The sequence below is a fragment of the Pagrus pagrus genome (assembly GCF_965226575.1).
Source record: "Pagrus pagrus genome assembly, chromosome: 4".
NCBI classification, from domain to species: Eukaryota; Metazoa; Chordata; class Actinopteri; order Spariformes; family Sparidae; genus Pagrus; species Pagrus pagrus.
The window spans coordinates 26,375,387-26,394,296 of record NC_140188.1 but is presented as its reverse complement, the minus strand read 5'-3'; the positions used below and the strand labels follow the sequence as shown (position 1 = coordinate 26,394,296).

The 18,910-nt window shown below is 44.3% G+C and overlaps 1 protein-coding gene across 1 annotated transcript; it reads left to right on the top strand.

Moving 5' to 3' along the window:
- The first annotated feature begins 432 nt into the window (after positions 1-432).
- Positions 433-18,848, top strand: cep164 (centrosomal protein 164). Its single transcript, XM_084351709.1, has 27 exons — positions 433-615; positions 1,058-1,162; positions 1,528-1,639; positions 2,291-2,522; positions 2,911-3,075; positions 3,196-3,327; positions 3,443-3,523; positions 3,769-3,873; positions 7,246-7,299; positions 7,392-7,510; positions 8,272-8,895; positions 9,217-9,348; positions 10,861-11,056; positions 12,412-12,486; positions 12,644-12,766; positions 13,059-13,202; positions 13,395-13,478; positions 13,565-13,633; positions 13,722-13,981; positions 14,109-14,294; positions 14,957-15,137; positions 15,242-15,349; positions 15,898-16,000; positions 16,162-16,542; positions 16,671-16,743; positions 16,861-16,980; positions 17,597-18,848. Exons 2-27 carry the CDS (start codon positions 1,084-1,086, stop codon positions 17,691-17,693), a joined length of 4,035 nt encoding a protein of 1,344 aa, XP_084207835.1. The 5' UTR covers positions 433-615; positions 1,058-1,083; the 3' UTR covers positions 17,694-18,848.
- Positions 18,849-18,910: the final 62 nt, after the last annotated feature.

Genomic DNA, 18,910 nt, shown 5'->3' with positions numbered 1-18,910 from the left:
ACATCCCCCACGACATCCAGCCATACTTGTTTTTGCCCTTGAGGACAGCTAAATCAAATGGAAAGTGGTATTTGAGTCTTTGTATTTATACTGTCAGATGCAGCGTGAAACAGCACTTTCATACACATGAAAGACCCAATCCACTGGAAAACAGATTCAAGGTGGATGCCATCTCACAACACACATAGGCAGAATGTATTTCACAATCATTATTGTTGTTTCATTCCACCTCTCCATTTTGCTTGCATTATTATTGGTACATTAAAAAAAAAATACATGCATCATTCATGCTCTAGTGCTGAATCAAATGCGGTTCTGTGACATTTTAAAACAAACAAAAGCCACTGACAACACATTTGTTAGGAATTAAATGTCGCTATGTTGATACAATAGTAGCTGTGTATATGTTGACTAATTAGGAGCTTACGACGACCCTTGAACGCCTCATGCTGCCCAGCCAATCAGAGCCTCGTTTCCATCGTCAACAGGAAACAGGGGAAGCGTCCTTGGAGATGAGCTGTTACTCTCGCATATTTCCTGTCGTTTGCATCTTTAACTGACAACAAATCCATACTACCAAAAAGGCTAATGAGAAACCGATATAAAGTTTGGAAGGTAAACCACTTATCAAGAATAAGCTGTTTTTCAAATAACTTACTTAGCTCTGAGCTAACGTTAAGTAGCTAGATGGCGCCCAGCTAGTTAGCTGACATGCTAGCTTAATTAGCTTAGCTCGTCTCTTTCCTTGGTGTCCCACACAATACTGTCCTTAATATGACGTCGATATTCATGTGTTATCGACATGTTATTGCGGATTTATCGATGCACAGTGTGAGTTGTAATAACACCTCATTTGTGTGTGTACAACAATCAAGCTCGATTTAAAAAAAAATTTATTAGCTGAGCATAAATCAAGGTAAACCCAGCAGTTTTCTCCCAGAAAGGAGGGCGTATTGTGCACAGCATTGTGGAGAGCTTAGGCTGACAATCTTGTGCATGTCTATAACTTTGTTCTAACCAGTATATCTCCCTTTCTTGTGTCTGTCATCCTGCTTAGCATTTCCCCGTGTGCCTGCAGTAACCATGACTGCAGCTGCTCTCATAGGAGACCAGCTGATCCTTGAAGAGGACTATGATGACACCTATATACCCTCTGAACAAGGTACACAAGTGCGAGAGTTATGACTTGGGTATGGCAGCAGGCAAAGATATGGTTGACTCTTTGTGTAGGATACTGAACAATGAAAATGAATAAACCTTCCAGCTGCAGGTAACATTAACTGGAAGCTCATTGGTTGAGAAAATATTGGTGATTGATTGATTGGTTCACACATGTGAATGGGAAGCCTGCAGTGTCACCATGTAGTTTTCATTATAGTATTTACAACAAGCTTTTGTTATTCCTTTGTATTATGTTTAGTTTTGTGGGTGACTCACTTAATGAGCTGTTAAATCTTCCAGATGCTGTATAATGTAACATTCAGTCTCATACAACTCTTTTCTCTCCTTTTCTCTGTCTCTCATCAGAGATCCAAGAGTACGCAAGAGAGATTGGCATTGATCCCAACGGTGAGCCGGAGCTCCTGTGGCTGGCCAGGGAGGGCATTGTTGCCCCTCTGCCTCCCGAGTGGAAGCCTTGGTAAGTACGAGGAGAGGAGCTGGTGTCCCTGGCAGCATGGCCACCCACAGTCTAAACAGTCTTGGCGATTCCCAGTGAGGCACCAAAGATACAGGCTGTCCTAGCAGCAAGTTCTGTTTGACAATAACGTTGCGCAGGAGTGTTTGTGTTCTAGCAGCTAATCAAGGGTGAAGGTCTGTTCTTGACACCTGATGGTGGAGGTGCATAGCAACCCTCTCTTAACAGCATCTTCCAGGGAGATGCCAGCCGCAGTGAAATTGTTTAAGTAATGCCTCTTACATTACAGAAGAGTCCTGAGGGTTTGTGTAGGATTGATAAAGCAACAAACCTATTTTTCTCTATAATTTAAGACACTATTGGACCTTTTATTCAAGCAAGGGAAATACACTTCCACCGTTTCTCCTCTGTGTGTGCTCCTATCATCTCAGAGGCTGATAAGAAATTATAGAGAAAACAAACCAAGGAGCCTTCGAGACAGTGTTGTATTGACTTATATAGTTCACGTGGTGCAGCGTTCAGTTTCAGGTGACAGCACGACCTCTCTCCGTTCACCTTCCCATCCACCCGTCACCTCTCCCTCCCTTTCCTGGGTCTTTTCGGAGGTGCTGAAGTGACCCCCCTCCTCTCCCCCCTCCTCCTCCCCCCCTGCAGCCAGGATGTGACGGGGGACATCTACTATTTCAACTTCTCCTCGGGCCAGTCCACCTGGGATCACCCCTGCGACGAGCACTACCGCCGCCTGGTGGCCCAGGAGCGTGAGCGCGCCCAGCTCGCGGCCTCTGCGGGCGGCGCAGGGGCGAAGAAGGACAAGGACAAGAAGAAGAAGAAAGAGAAGAAGGAGAAGAAAGAGAAGAAGAAGAAGGAGCCACTGAAGACTCCTGGAGTGAGTAGTAGTTTTTTTGTGGGAGAAATGCTTCATTCTGTGTTACACACTATAAGAGAACAGGAACAACGTATGATTGGGAAAAGGCAGGCTGAAAGCCAAGACAACAGTCAACAATCACTTTAAGACTGGGTGCTTTTCTGTAGGGATGCTAAAGTGTAAACTGTGCAGCTGTTAGCTAAAGCACTACCAAACATAACTATCAGACTATCAGACTTGACCTGTGGTCAACAAATACTCAGTATTAAGTGATTAAGAATCAGGGTTTGACATGACCTGGAGACCGTGAAGAAACTACAGTAAGAAATCAAAATTTAATGAATTATTTAAGTGTTTCCATTTTTTAGTCTATGTGCTTACTTCTTTAACTGTGTCTCTTTTTCTACAGACACTGAGTTCGGCCTTGGGACCCCTACCATCCCCTCTTGGCAGCCTGGCTCCTCTGAGAGGTCTGGATGCCCCGGGCCCAGGCCCACTCTCCGGTTCTGCCCCCGCTCTCCGGCGCTCCATTGGCAGCTCTGGAGGACTGGAGCCCCTAAAGACATCGATTGGAGTACGACCCTAGTGCTATATGAAGGAACATCCGATATGCATTTGAATCTTTAGCCTGTCACTAGCCTCTAACCCAGATGCCTACAGTTACAGTGTAGTTTCTAAATTCTTTCTCTGTCAGGGCCCCCGGAGCAGTGGAGCATCGAGTGTTTTGGGCAGCAGGCAGGAGGAGAGGGTGTCCCTCAATCTGCCTGGCTTTGACGATGATGATGATGAAGATGACAATGACGATGAGAAAATCTCAGAAAATGAGGTAGAGTAGAACCTTAAGAGAAATGCAAGACAATGAAAGATGGTGGTTGGACCACCTATGGCTCTTAAATGTTTACTATATATCCCTATCAAAGAAGATAATGTCACTTTTTCAGCCGAGTCCTCGCGGTTCAGACCGATTATTGAAGAACCTTCATCTGGATCTGGATGCCCTTGGAGGAGGCCTACAGTACGAGGTAGACCTGATATTACTATATTTTAATAAATGGGAACAGCTGTTAATGTGTTGATTTTGTAAACTTAGATTCAGTTCGTTTCTTTACAGTTTCCTGAAGGTTACTGCGCTTTTTTGGTCTGAATATGTTTTTTCTTAAAATGGTTTATCCGTGTGTGTGTGTGTGTGTGTGTGTGTGTGTGTGTGTGTGTGTGTGTGTGTGTGTGTGTGTGTGTGTGTGTGTGTGTGTGTGTGTGTGCACACTAGGACAGTGAGGCCAGTGGTGCGGCTCCAGCTGAGGAGAGGACAGAGCCAGAGTTGCAGGACTTGGCTCTATCTGGAGACCACAGCCCTGAGCCACCGTCCCAACAGGTAAAGAAAAAAAACCACACACACACACACTTCACATGTCCACCTTTGCAGCGGTCCACCAGTTGCCCTTTCTTTATGTCATCTTTCTTCCTTACTTTACCATTTCTGTGTTCTGTATGTGCCACCTGTGTACCATATTCTTTGAATGGCCATAGTATGTTTGCACAGTGACAGACAAGAGATTATTACATATTACATGAGGTGACAGGAATTTTAGAAGCACACCTGTGGCATCCCATGTAGTATATTCATAATTCTGTCTTCGCTTTGGGCTCCTGGAAATTGTGATTATGGTTTGAGAATTTTCTTTAGTGTTGTTCCAGTAAATATACAAGTATAGTACATGCCTTGGATACTGCCTAAAATGCTGGAATTGGTTACGGTGAGTACGCAAGTAAATGCACTGATACCTCATCATTTATTTAAGAAACCTATACGCCTGTGTACACCTGTATGAAACAGATTCAGCATTTAATTGTGAAAATCATCTGCAGATTAGTCGATAATGAAAACAATGATTAGTTGCAGCCCTAGTTTCTACTGTATCTTTGGAAAAGAGATTTTGTAGGTACCTTTCTCTCTGGTAAAAAAATGCAGCCTGTGATAACTTTGAATCATATTATTAGAAATATTTTAATCAGTTAAGGATAGGAATATAATAGTGCGATACACATGCTAATATTCATGTAAATGTGTATGTTTAGGTTTAGGGCAGTAATAATTGTGAACATATGTCTACACATCCTCAGTGTAATCACTACCATAATGGACTTCTCTTGTTGTCTCATGTATCTGTGATTCTAAACCATCTGTTATTGCTTCTCTTTCTCTCATGTGACCTCTTTGACCTTTACACCTGTCACCTTCGCACTGTGAACCCGGGATGTGTTCACGTAGCTGCTGTGCTGCTGGGATCTGTCCTATGGGCACGGCTGCTACTGTGTCTTCCTCTTTGTCCTGCTGTCCTCCTACTGTCACTGTTACTGCTTTGCTGTCTGAAACTAAAGTGTCAGGAGCAGGTTTCATCCTCATCAGTGTCCCTCTGATTTATGTATTTTTTCGCCTGACTAAGAAGTCAGTCCCAATTTATCAATCTTGCACACTTTTCACATTACCTGCTAATGAAAGCTGATAATGCATTTGATCTTTGTTCTGAAATTACACAACGTCCCAATGATTTAGCAGAGCTACTATAATATAGATAGTGATTATAGATTCAGTGATTTCTTGTACACATTATGGCTTTTTTTAGAGGAGAAACCTGCTCCTGCGTGTGTGTCTGTGTATAAGTGTGAGCGAGTCCCAGAATATTTCTGTTTCTATGCATGTTTTAATTTGTTCTTCCCGTCTGTATTGTTCACGTGTTGGTTGTCTAATGTGACTAATTTTGTCCCAGCAAAATGCTTGATCTGTCGGTTTTGCATGCAGTTGTGTCAAGATCATCACCCCCGATCTCTTTGTCCCTCACATGCCCTCCTCCGTCCTTTCTCTCCCCTGTGTCTCTGCACGCCTTGCTTTGTGCCTCTATTTGGGATGGATGGACTCTTCTTCCTACTCCCCTGCGCCAAGGACTCTTTGAGGGGCCGCCACCTCCAGCTGTCATCACTGGCAGGCAGCAGAAACCATGTCAGTGTGGAGGGAATGGGTCCTATCAGCTCTGAACCGGAACACTCTGCTCCACAGGAGGTAGCAGAGGAGTTAAATGAGGTGGAGGAGGAGGAGGAGGAGGAGGAGGAGGGGGGAGATTTGGAAGACGAGGATGTTCAGAGAGAGAAAGGAGAGGATGAAGGCGGAGGGGAAGGGGAGGACGGTGGGGCGGAGGAGAAAGAAGAGATAGAAGATGGACAGGCACAGGTAGAGGAAGCAGATGAGCGCAAAAGTAAAGAAGAGGGGGATGAGATGGAGGAAGAGCAGGGAGGAAGTAAAGGGTCTGTAGAAAGTAAGAAAGAGGAGGTGGTAGAGAGTGACAAGGCAGAGGAGGAGTCCTGTGAAGGTGATGATGAAGAGAAAGACGAAGGGGGTGGTGGAGTGTCAGGAAACATAAAACACAGTGAGATGCAAGAGAACAGTGAAAAAGAGGAAAATGGCGGTGATGAGGAAGTAGAAAGTAGCGTTGAAAGGCAGCATGAAGAGACCAAAGATGGAGAAGAGAATGGGGAGGGTGATGACGCTGTGGAGAGTTTAATCGAGGAGAAGGAAGAGGAAGAAAAACAGGAATTTGAGGAAGGTAGCGATGAAGTTGTGAAGAAATGCTTCAAAAGTGATAAAGCAGAAGGGAGCGAGGAGGAGGACAAAAATGACAATGATATGGATAAGCTTGAGAGAAGCATAGATGAGGCGGGAGGGCAGAATGAGAGCGAGGTAGAGGAGGCCGGGACAAATGGTGAAAGAGACCGTGGGAGGGAAGAAGAGGTAAAGGGCGGCGAGAGCGAGGAGGCTTTGGAGAGATGCTCCCTGAGCCAGAGGGGACTGACGGAGAGTGACGATGAGGTGATAGAGAGATGTGTGCAGAGTGAAGGGGGAGAAACGGACGGGGAGGCACTGGAGGTAGATGAGGAATCAAATGCTCAAAAGCCTCAAACTGCCCCGGAGAGTGAGGACGAAGTCGTCGAGGTTTTCGGAACGGCTCAAGGCCGATCAGCCAAGCCGGACGAGGAGACGATGCTGGGCGACCATAAAACACTTGACCAAGAGAGAAAAACTCTCGCTGGCAAGATGGAGAATGTGACAAAAAAATGCCCCCTTCCCTCAGAGGTAGGGCTCGGTGTTTTGCTCTGTGCGTGCTCACATCCCCCACCTGCATTCGCCACCCGACCCAAACCCTGGTTCTGCCTGATCTATGCATGTAGCTCCCAGAATCCAACTCCACTGCCTTAGGGGCTGTCTCATCCTGTGTGTTTCCTGGCCTCGATGTCATCACTCGCACACTGGAATATCAGTTGGTCTGAGGACAAATCCTTATGAGCCCCTGAGGACTGGATTGGATAGATCTGATCGCTTTTCCCATTGATGGTGCAGCCTTTTATTAGCCTATCTGTTTAGATTGGCGGTTGATTTGACCAGACATAGGACTCTTATTTCCCGCCATCGCCTCCGACATTTTCAGTGTCTGCTTGCTTCGATTGCATATTGCAGACTGTCTGATTTTACAGTCCACCTGCCAGCTCGCCGGCCTTGGTTGTGTTTGCACGTACGCTCTGCTTTTGCCCTCTGCTGTGTGTGTGTTTCTGCCTCGCTTTGGAAAAAAGACTGCACGCTCCAGTGTTTAGTGTTGCTTGTGCAGTTTTTGCTTGTGTACACATGTGCACGTGCATACACATGTGTGCGTTCATTCAGAACTGAGACTCTTGGTGTGCTTGTGTGTTATTGCAGGAGTCTGAGGCTGGTAAGAATGTCGAGGAAGCGTCATCCTCCGTAGATGTCAAGGTACTGATGCAGTGTGACACCCATCCTACACTACTCATTCACCTGTTTATTGTCACCTTGTTTTGTAATGGTTCTGGTCCTGTATCCTGAAGCTGTCAGAGAAAGTTCTGGACATCAACGACCTGTCTGGTACTGTCAGTCCACTGGAGAAAGATGACAAAGATGAAAGAAAAGAAGAGGAGGAGTATGAGGAGCGTGGCGAGACACGGAGGTTTGTTGTTGTGTTGATGTTGGAAAACAGCTACCGATGCATTATCTTAAAGAAGTAACTCTTAAAGAAGTGTCTTCACAAGGAATTGGAAGCTTTTTGGATCCAGTGTATCCCCAACAGTTTCAGCTGTTTTATTGTCACTTGTGGTAGTTGTCATTCACCGCCAACGTAAGCAGCAGTGCAATGCATTCTGGTAGTGCTGCATTGCATTTCAAGAGACGGGGCGGCACGTTGGCTGCTCCTCGTTTGCATAAAGATGAGGTCTAGGCTACTTCATGCAAATCAGGGGCTTGAGGCAATTAAGACAGATTCAACAACGGCATGGTTTATTTCTCACCTAAAATGATTTCAGAAGCACATTTCGGTGAAATATCAAAATCAGAGAAAGTTTCCATACGAGCTGCCATGTTGGTCCAGTTCCAAATCGGACAGCCCAAGTGAAAACGTTTGTCCAATCAGGGTGGAAAGCAGCCTAAGAGCACCTGTAAATCATATGTCCTGACACTGCCCAGTGGCACGTCCATCGAGCATCCAATGCTGGGAAGTGGCGAGATCCCTTGTGTCCAAAAATGCCCCTGTGGATACGTACAATAAGAGTTTAAACTATTGCGTTTATTTTGGTGAAACATGCAGCTACGGGCATTCAGGAAATATGCACAACTTATTTAAACAGAATAACACTGCAAGCTATGTGCAATCTTCTGAGATTTTCAGCATTTTATTAACCTTGGCATGAGTATAACACCTTTATCTCTCATAAGGCATTTGCAGGTTGCTGGCAAAGACAACCCTCCAGCTCTCAAGGTTGACCGACTGGTCCTCCACCAATCCAGCCCTTCACCTTCCATCTCAAGCCTGTCCCGGTCAGAACAAGGTGTCGGGTTCCAACTAAAAAATGAAGGCCTCGGCACGTCTCCGGGGCTACAAAGGCCTGAAACCTCCAGAGGGCGGCTGGTCCGCACTTCCAACACCCAACTTGAAGACGCTGAACAAAACCAAGAGATCTCACTGGAAGAAGAGGCAAGCTGGAGAGTCCGGAAAGACAGAGAGAAGGAGGAAGAGGAGGAGGAGGTGGTGGAGGACGAGGAGGAGGAGGAGGAGGAGGAGGAGGAGGAGCAGAGAAAGAGGGCAGAGAGAGAGGAGAGGAGTCTGAGAGAGAGGAAGGAGGAGGAGGAGCAGAGGAAGAGGGCAGAGAGAGAGGAGAGGAGTCTGAGAGAGAGGAAGGAGGAGAGGGAGAGGAGGAAGGCTGATCGAGAGGTGGAAGAGGAGAGAGAGCATCTGATGAGGGAGAAGGAGAACAGGATGCGTCTCCTCCAGGAGGAGCTGAGGAGATCAGAAGAAGAAGAGGAGAGGAGGCTGAAGGAGGAGAGCGAGGAAAGACTCAGGTAGGCACGGAGAGTATAACACCAAACTTTTACTGCATTATCAGTAGTAATCAGTAGTGCATTAAGTCCTCTGAACTCAGATACTACTACTAGTACTTGTTCAACAGTTTTGTAGTGTGTCAGTGTTGCAGCAAAGCGACAATGATGATTGTGTCTTCTAAATAGATTACTTCCCACTGGGTGAGTGGTAAAGTTTGGGTTTATAACAGTCCTTGGGTCAAGACACACTTAAGAGAGGGACACACTTAATCTACATTTGATTAAAACAAACCTTAATCATACTCTTAATTCATAAATGCACATGTTTGTATCTCTCCCCAGGGCTCTGCGGCGGCGTCTCCTGTCTAAGAGGAGTGAGGAGGAGGCCAGGCTGAACGAGGAGTCTGACTGGGCGCTGAAGGAACTGAGAGAGTCTGCCCAGACAGAGAGGGAGAGGCAGCAACACAAACTCAGGTCACACACGCACATTAACACATCACGCAAAGGAGCATCAAAGCAGTGGTTCTCAGTGTAGCATTCCAGTGGAAAGACGTTAGCCCGGACTGATGCTCTGATGACTTTTCAGTTTGTTTTTGTTGCAGTTCATAAATCTACAAAAGTTTACATAGACTTGTAAACAACATGTATATCATGGCAGTCTTCAGTTCCAGTGATTTCTACAGCTCTCATTTTTCTGTGAAGGAATGAGTGGAACACAAACTACTTTATCACAAAAAACATTCATGAAGTTTGCTTCTGAAAATGTGAGCAAATCTGCTGTGTCAAAAACATACATACAGTCATTTGAACTTTCAATTCTGGTGATTATAGAGAAGTGTGTGAATCAAATGTTCTTTGTAGAGTGATTCTGATTGATAACAGCTGGTGACCTTTCTGGGCCCATTTTAATCAGGCTTGTTTGATACACCCACTGGACTAGCCACACTACTACAATGGGGAAGTCTAAGGAATGCTGAGCCCCTTTATTGACTTATTGATTATTGATTTAAACTAGTCAGGAAAGTCACTTGGAGCCATTTCAAAAGCAGTCACAGGTCCAGAGATCAACCGTACAAACAAATGTTTGTAAGTATAAAGTGCATGGCCCAGTTGTGTCACTGCCACGGTCAGGAAGAAAACGCAAACGATCACCTGCTGCTGAGAGAAAATTGGTCAGGGTGGTCAAGAGTCAACCAAAACCCACCAAAAAGCAAGTGTGCAATGAATTAGAAGCTGCTGGAAGACAGGTGTCAGTGTCCACAGTCAAGTGTGTTTTACATCAACATGAGCTGAGAGGCTGCTGTGCAAGACAGAAGCCCTTGCTTCAGACACAGCACCTTAAAGCTCGACTGAAGTTTGCTGCTGATCACATGGACAAAGAAAAAACCTTCTGGAGGAAAACTCTGTGGTCTGATGAAACCAAAAACGTAGTTGTTTGGTGTGGGGCTGTTTTGCTGCCAGTGGATCTGGTGCTCTAAAGAAAGTACATGCCGCTGCTCTTGGCTGCAGTTGGGTGTTCCAACAGGACAATGATCCCAAACACACATCAAAAGTGGTCAAGGGTAAATTTTTGTCTGTGCTCACGGAAAATCCGATTTTAAAAGGCAGGCCTATAAGCATGATTTGTAGCATCACAAATAGTTTGGAAGCCAATCCTGGTCCAATACAAGTGTGATGTGGAAACTTAAAGCCTCCAGTGCAAATACTTCACAGTGAAGTAGGAGACATCTTGTGTGCAACAGTAACACTTGTGAAATAAAAAATGTTTGCATATTCACACATGTTGGAATTTGAGTGAGAAGGAGAAGGTGCCATTTTAAGGATTTTAATGTGGTAATTAATTTTTTGCCTGCAAAGGCCATGTCAGAAACACGTGAGGTATTTTTCATGTACACTTAAATACACGTGTGCAGAGAATATTGAATCAGTTCGCAGGTAATTACCTTTATACTCATAATGATATTGATGTGTGTGTCCTGTGTTTAGAGAGGAGAGTGAGGCCATGCTGACGGAGTTACGCATCACTCTCGAGAAAGAGCGAACGGCGGAGCGCGACAGACTGGAGACCCAAAAGAGGCGGGACACAGAACGTCTGAAGGCAGAGTTGGAAGAGGAGCTCCAAGCAGAGAAGAGGAGGCTCCAGGAAGAGAGGGAGGAGAAACTGAGCTCTCTGAAACAGGAGGTGACTGAGGATGATGGTTTTAGTATTGTTAAGTCATTCAAATTTCAGTGTTTACATTTCTTCGTATTGTCCCTGACTTGCCCTAAGAGTGATTTTCTACACAGGACATCTCAGGCTGCACAAACTGAAGCTGAAGCTAATCACAAACGCTAGGAACAACAAATATTGGTGCAAGTAGCCTGACAAACTCAAAAATCTATATGATTTTGGTTCAATAAGTAGAGAAATTCAAAACAGAGTCACTGTTAATATTGTACTTAGTCCCTCTACAAATAAATTAAGCAATCTGAGTGAAAAACAAATGACTCATAGAGCTTCTTCGCCCACGCTGGTATGGGGGCGTGAAACGGTCAAAGTAAAATATAAAAAAAGAAGAGAAAAAAGAAAGAAAGAATTGAATGGCTAAATAAAAGTTAATGAATATGCCATTAAAAGCACCCAAAAAAATAATATGAAAAAAATGAATTACTCAATTCATAAATTGTGACATAAATTGATGTTGGTTCTGTGTTTAATCTGGTTTCTGTATGAATGAATAAATACTAACACAAAGATATATAAAAACAGAAATATCATAATCATGTCACACTTTAAGAAATAATAAATGCCTACATTTATTTGTGAAGCATTAAATGGCATATATATATATATATATATATATATATATATATATATATAAACCAAAAAGCATTGATACTGATATTGATATTCTATTTTGACCATCTCAGTCCTCCATTCACTGGACGTTAGAGAGTTGGCACACGAACCTGGATACCCGTTTTCATATGTAGGGGAAAGATCACACTGAAGCCATTTTTGTGGGTGGCTACATGCTGTGTTACACAAGTTCTATTGACTCACCCCCCTGTCACCCTCTTTAGTACAGCTCTCAGCTCTCAACTCTAGTTTATTTGTTGTCTTGATTTCTTGTCAAGAGCAAGAATTTGCAGTTCTGATGGTGCTATCAAATGTTATGCATCATATTTTGTTTCACAGATCGATGATTTGTGCCTTTTAACGCCTATTTTGGGAGTGCAATGTTGCTGCTGTACAGTGGACTACAGCAGGGTAGCACTGTTGTTTCATTTTTTAAAGAAAGGCATTGAAAGGATTCTAACTCTATGTATTTAGACTGTTAATTTATTTATCCGTCAAATGATCTCTGTGTAATACATGACCACACTGTGTTAATGTGTTATATTTATGTAAAGAGGAGATAAACAGCACAAGAAGCAAAAGTTTGTGTTTGCCCTATTTTGATGGAACATGGTGGCATTGGACTCGGGGGAGACAGATTAATGATCTCTCTGTATTTGTGCCTGTCTCTGTTTGTGCACTGTTTTATCTGTATAAAGGTCAGAATTACAGAGAGGAGGAGGGAGCTCATGAGTCCACGGCCTGAACAGCATCTGGCAGAGTACCACCGAGAGGTCAGAGAACACACGGACACACACACACACACACACACACACACACACACACACACAGACTCTGTACAGAACTTCAGCATCATGTGTATTTCTGTTTGAATGTGAGTTGAGTACATATTTTTTGTGCTGTAAACTGACCTTCACTGTTACTATCTAGCTAGCTGATGTTCTCCAGGAAATGAGGGAGGAGGTGCAGCGTGATCATGAGAGGAAGTTGGAGCAGCTGAGGGAGGACCACAGGAGAGAGATGAACAACATCAGAGAGAAATACCTGGACGAGGTCAGCAAGTGTTTACTTTTCACATTAAGCTGACGCGTGCCCTCATCCTGTACCCCTTGCAATAACGGAAGCAGAAGAATATGTTTAGATGAGTGTGCTACAGTATACTTTTGTTTCCCAGTGGGGCATCAACGGAAATTCTGTTTTACTAGTTAGTTCTCACAAAGTCTAAACTAGCATAGGTTAGAAATATCAGCAAAAGATGGTTTTGAGTAACACACTTAACACTATTCACTCCTAATTGTGTTCCCTGTTCTAAAATATTGCCTGTGTGCGTCTGTGTGTGTTCCAGGAGACAGCTCAAAGGGAGCGCCTGCTTTCCACTCTGCAGGAAGACAGAGAGCGTCTCCAGACCTCGCACACTGTCCAACTGGAGAAACTCCGCTTGCAGCTCGACACACAGACACAAAAGACACAGCTTACACACTCTCGCAAGGTGAGGCCAGACATACACAGTTACTAACAATACAGTGATGAACTTGTGCTGCCATAACACTGCCAAGGGGGTTTTAAATGGATGGATTTGATGTAAAACATGTCTCCAGTATATGGACTGAAACAGTATTTTGAGTTTTTCTAAAACAACCAGCACTTTGTATCAGAGAATACATCTTATTTCCTCAATTAGGAGTCAGAACTGCAGGATCTGGCAGATCAGATGGAGCTGAGAGCCAAAGAGCTGAAGGGCCAGGAGGCCATGTTACAGACCAAGGTCCTCTATCCCATGCTGTATGTTCTATTAATTACTGATGCACTAACCTAAACCACATGGACTAATGGTTTTCTGTCTCTTATCAGGCAGCAGATCTCAAGAGGAAGAGGAAGAAGCTTGGGGAGGAAGAGGACGAAGTGGACAGACAGATAGAGGTGGGACACATTTCTGAAAAGAGAGATTATAGTCGCCCACCCATCCTTCTGTCAACCCTCCCATTTTTCCACCTATGTGTGTGTCCAGAGCTTACCTCGTCTGATCCAGGAGAGGGACCAGCTGAAGGAGGAGCTGGAGAGGATGAGAGAGGAGAAACACCAAGCCAGAGAACTCATCCAGAGAGCGAGAGAGGAGAGGGGCGAGGCCAAGGAGGAGGAGGAGAGGCTGAGGGAGGAGAGAGACAGAGCCAGGGACGAGAGCAGGAGGGCCAAGGTGGACAAGGAGCGGCTGGAGAGCAAGGTGTCGCTGCTGCAGGAGCGGTGCGACCGTCTCAGTCGCAGAGTCAGGTGTGGTTGCCAACACAGGACATCCACACATACTGTGTTTTTACTTTACTTCTACTACTTTACAGTTTCACCCAATATAATTATTAAACTGATCTCCTGTGTAAGTTTGTTTATTTTGTCCAATCAGTGAGATGGAAGAAGGTGAAGGTGTGAGCGCCTCCCCCCGACCAGAACCTAAACAGGAGAAAAGGAAGGCAGAGAAAGCAGAGGCGATGGCGCCCTCCAGTGGCAGGAGAGACTCGCCTATGCATGTAGAAGACTTGGACGACCCGCCACTCTCACCTGTGCCTGACAGCCACAGCAGCATGGATGAGTAAGGAGACAGAGATGCAGAAAACAAGGCCCTGTGATCAATAAAAAGTTATCACTTCTTATTGGTGTTTGACTGATAGGTTACAGAAAGCTTATATGAATACTGTACAGATAGCTGACGCAGTATGTGATTTTAGAGCCACAATGATATAATAATAATGCATTTTATTTACTTTTCAAGATACTCAAAAACACTTTACATTACAAGCTAGATAAAGGATTCTCAAGAACTGAAACTCAGTAAAGGGATGAGGTAGCACAGGCTGTTAAAAGCAGTTCTGAAAAGGAAGGGGAGAAGGCCCCAAGGTAATTGGTCATGGTGGAATAAGTTGGAGTGCAGATGTCAGGCTGGACAACATCCACATAGCAGTAAAGATGGAGACCATGGCGACAGATGATGGTACCAAGGGGCAGAATGTAGAGAATAAAACAAGAGAGGATCGAGCACTGATCCCTGGGGGACACCTTAGCATTCATGTGACTTGAGCTCACACACTGTTTACATTGCTGGCTTGCGAAAACATAAATATCACGATAATATTATGATAATTGGTTCAGTGTTGATCAGGATCAGAACATTCATGGTTTAGAGGACAATCTGTGAGAGCTGGCACAAGTGTCTATTTAACCTCAGCCCTCATTCCAGCACATCCGTGTGTGCAGATTCAGACGCTACATCTCCTCACATGGCGCATCCATTCAAAAAACCAAACTCTTCCTGGAGAGGGAGAGCCGCCGGCTGATGGAGAGACAGGCAGCTCTGCGGGCGGCCCAGACCAGTTCCTCCCAGGACCCCAACCAGGACGGTGGGGTGACTGAGGAGATGATAAGAAACCTGCAGCAGGTAGGGAGAAGTGCGACCCACCTGCTGAACAGTAATTGGTGTAATGAGTGGTGAGACAGAGTTTATTCAAAAAAGAGTTGGTTGCTTTCCCCTTGTTGTATCAGGAGGCGAGAAATGTGGTGGAGCTGCAGCGGACGGTTCAGAGGGGAAACACTCTCCTGCGTAGGAAAGAGGAGCAACTCCAGCAGCTAGAGAGCTCTTTGGCTGAAGAGGTCAGAGCCTGCACCTGTTATCTTACAGTACACACAGTTACAATAATACTTCACTTTAGGTTAAGTCAAGTGCTTTGATATTTTCAGCGCAAAGGACTTCATGCAGTCAACAAGCACCTTTAGTCATAGCTGAAAAATTCAGGTGGTGGTAATAATTTATCTACATACAAAATGTATGCAAGTATAATACATATGTAGTTTTCATATTTTAATTAATTGCCATCTGTGTTCACGTGAATAAGTTTTGCTGCTGGTGATCTGTATGAGAGTCTGAATAATGGAGTTCGCTTTCAATTAACTTTTTAAATGAATGTTTGTAGTGTATTAACAAAATGTCTTAGATGTCGCTGATACACTGAAGCTAAAGCAAAAATTTTCTGTGCAGAGGGTATTTGAAATTGGTTAATTTTTGCATTCCTGATATTTTGTGTGCACATTTGTGTATACATTTCTCAGCTGCTATAAAGATAAATCGGCAGGTAATGCTATTCATACTGGCACATCAGCTGTTATTAACTGCACTTTGTCTTGTTTCTCTCTGCATATAGCCACTGTTTGAGGATTTGTCTCGGCTTGCGGGAGAAAGGAAGGTGACCTTTGATGTGACCGAATCTGACCTCAGCAGCACTGTGGACCCTCCAGATGGGACAGGTAACACTTACTGTAGTCATAGTTTGACCATAGAACCTGACATATGCACTTTATTATTGCTATATTGCAGATATTTCATATACTCTTCTCAGGTTATTAAATATCCCCAGATACACTGACATGGTCCTCTCTTTCTCTTCTCCTCCTCACTCCCTCATCAGGAGGTCATCCCACTGTCCCTGACAAAGTGCAGGAGTTAGCAGAGTCCCTGCAGCAGATCTCAGGCCAGCTCAGCACCGTCCTGGGTGCGTTGGGTTCACTGGCCCAGAGGCAGAGCGTCACACCCTATACAGCCTTCCCTCTGCCTCTGTCTCAACCTCACTCCAGCCCAGCTCCTACCTCTGCACCAGTAATGCCCCAGATGCACAGCCTGGGCCCCAGCTCCTTAGCTGCACCTCCCCCAATGAGGCTCTCTGAGCCGTCCTGGGCCTGGGCGCCCCAAGGCTCCTCCACAGCCACCCCTTTCTTCAGTACTCCCATCAGCAGTGGGCTGAGGGCCTCTGAGGACCTCATCAACAGCCGATGGAGCCAGATATTCCCCAGTATGCCAACATGCGCCTCATTTTGCTTCAGAGTAGTAAAGCACCAATAATGAGAGTTGTTAATGTAATGTTTTTTTTATCAGTTGCTATCATTGTTATCGGTCCTGAACTGTTGTTCTGTTCTGCAGGAGCAGCCATAGACCCGATCACCTCCAGCAGCATGAGGCCAACCTCATCTTACTCATCATACATGCCTGCTAGGTAACCTACAATACATCTTTTACCATGCTGTTATTATAGATGACATAGACACCCTCGCTGTCTTAAATGTGCTTACAATGATCCTCAAACTATGTGTGTCTCTGTTTATTTATTAAGTGAACACGGTCGCAGTCTGCGCTCCATGCCGAAGTCAGCGGAGGTAGATGGCCAGAGGCTGCAGGGGCTGATCGACGGCAACAAGAGGTGGCTGGAGATGCGCAAGAAAGACAGCAACGTGTATCCTTTTATCACACATACTCATCCACACACACTAACACACATACATTTACATAAATAAAGAACACACACTCAAAAACACAGTGACTTTAAGTACACGTCAATTTTCCATGTAATGTAAGGAGTCACATTTAATGCAAAGTTTTTCTGTCATGTTGAGTCAGTTTGCATAAATTGACCAACTTGATGTGCGATTTATTACAGGAGACAGAATAACTTATTTTAACTGTATTACTTTTATATCAACATAATCTGTTGATGAAATCAATTCAAACTTAACACATTTTACTCTTTTAAGTTTAAGTTTATTTTTCAACCCCTTCAGCTTAGTATTTCTTTTGTATTGGGACAAATGTAATCATATATGTATTTCCATGTTTCCTACCACATTTTCAATGTTTCCCTTAGTGAAATGAGAGGGTCAAGTCCATGCATGTGACTGTGTGTGTGCGTGTGTGTGTGTAGAGTAAATAACAGTCCAGCAATAGAGGAAAGTAGAAAGCTTTGTATTTCTTTTCTTACTCTTTTACTACTTTACAACCACTGTCTAAATTCCACCACTCCTGATCAGACTGTTTTTATAAACACATTAGTTGTCTTTAACTCTGCCTTCCAGACCTCTGTTCACTCGCTATCAGGCTCCTTCAAGCAAGAGCGGCCTGCTCCAGCTGGGCCTGGACGATAACAACCAGATCAGAGTTTATCATTACTGAGGACGTGACGCACAGTTCAGTCCTGTTGTACTGTGAGTGTCACTGAGGACTTTGGAGCATTCAAGACAGTAACAGGGCCTCTCGTTAGAGTCCTGTGCCCTCTACGAGTCATTCCTTTTTCAAACTTTCGGTGCAAAGTTTTCAGGCAAAGTCCGACCTCCTCTGCTGTGATTGGAGGAGGAGATGACTGTGGACGACACAGCAATTCAGGGACCAACATGTCACAGAGGGCTTAGGACTTTAATCCTCCACCGTGAGATATGGCTGTACTTTTTAAAGCACTTCACTGTCACGTTTACAGATTAGGGTACTGACACACACGCAAATTCATGTGTATGACCATTGAATGCTGAGGAAAAATCCCCATCCGAGCTCAATGCGAAATGTAGGCTCGAATTTGCTCACGTGCTTCAGTAATTTGAACATGCCTGACAGTGCCCATATAGTTCCGTGCCAGACTTGGGCCAAACTGTTTTTTTAAATGGCTGTTTACTTTGATGTCAGATGGGGAATGGTTGCTTCCTGAAGGGCGTAGTAAGTCAAGACAATCACAAAGAAGTATGTGAAGGTGTATTTCCTGTACTTGAATTCTTCTTTTGCTGAAAACATCCCAGACATCATCTTACTCCTCTTCATGTTGTGAACCACTTTGCTGCTGCAGCCAGGATAGAACACTAAAGCAGCACTTTACAGCTGCGCATAGGTCAAGCTTCATTTCATGAGAGGTTACATTTGTATTTATGCTACTGGTTTTGTAAGTGACTTGTGTGTAAACTGTTTGTTATTAACTAATTTCTAGAGTTGTTGTTGTGAAAGCCTTTTAGAGACAGAAATCACTGTAAGAACCACTGTGGTTTTATAAAGGTGAAGCCAATCCATTTTTATTAGGGCTCGAGCACCGACTGATGCGGTCTATCCTTGACATGCATAAACCGTATATATATATAATAACGTAATTATTCAGTTTTCTCTCGTGCCACATGGTGGACACAGGAAGTTCCATTGACCTCCGTCGTATTCAAAACACATGGAAATCAGAGGCTTGTCAAACGGTCATATGTGCAGAGAGAAAGTATTTTGTGCGTATATATTTGTGTAAATAAATACTGTATTTTTCTAAAAAAATATTTTAATAAATATAATTTTATATATATATATACACACGCACGTTTTTCTTGTCTATGGATCCTGTTGTGTATCCTTGGAGTATAATGTCC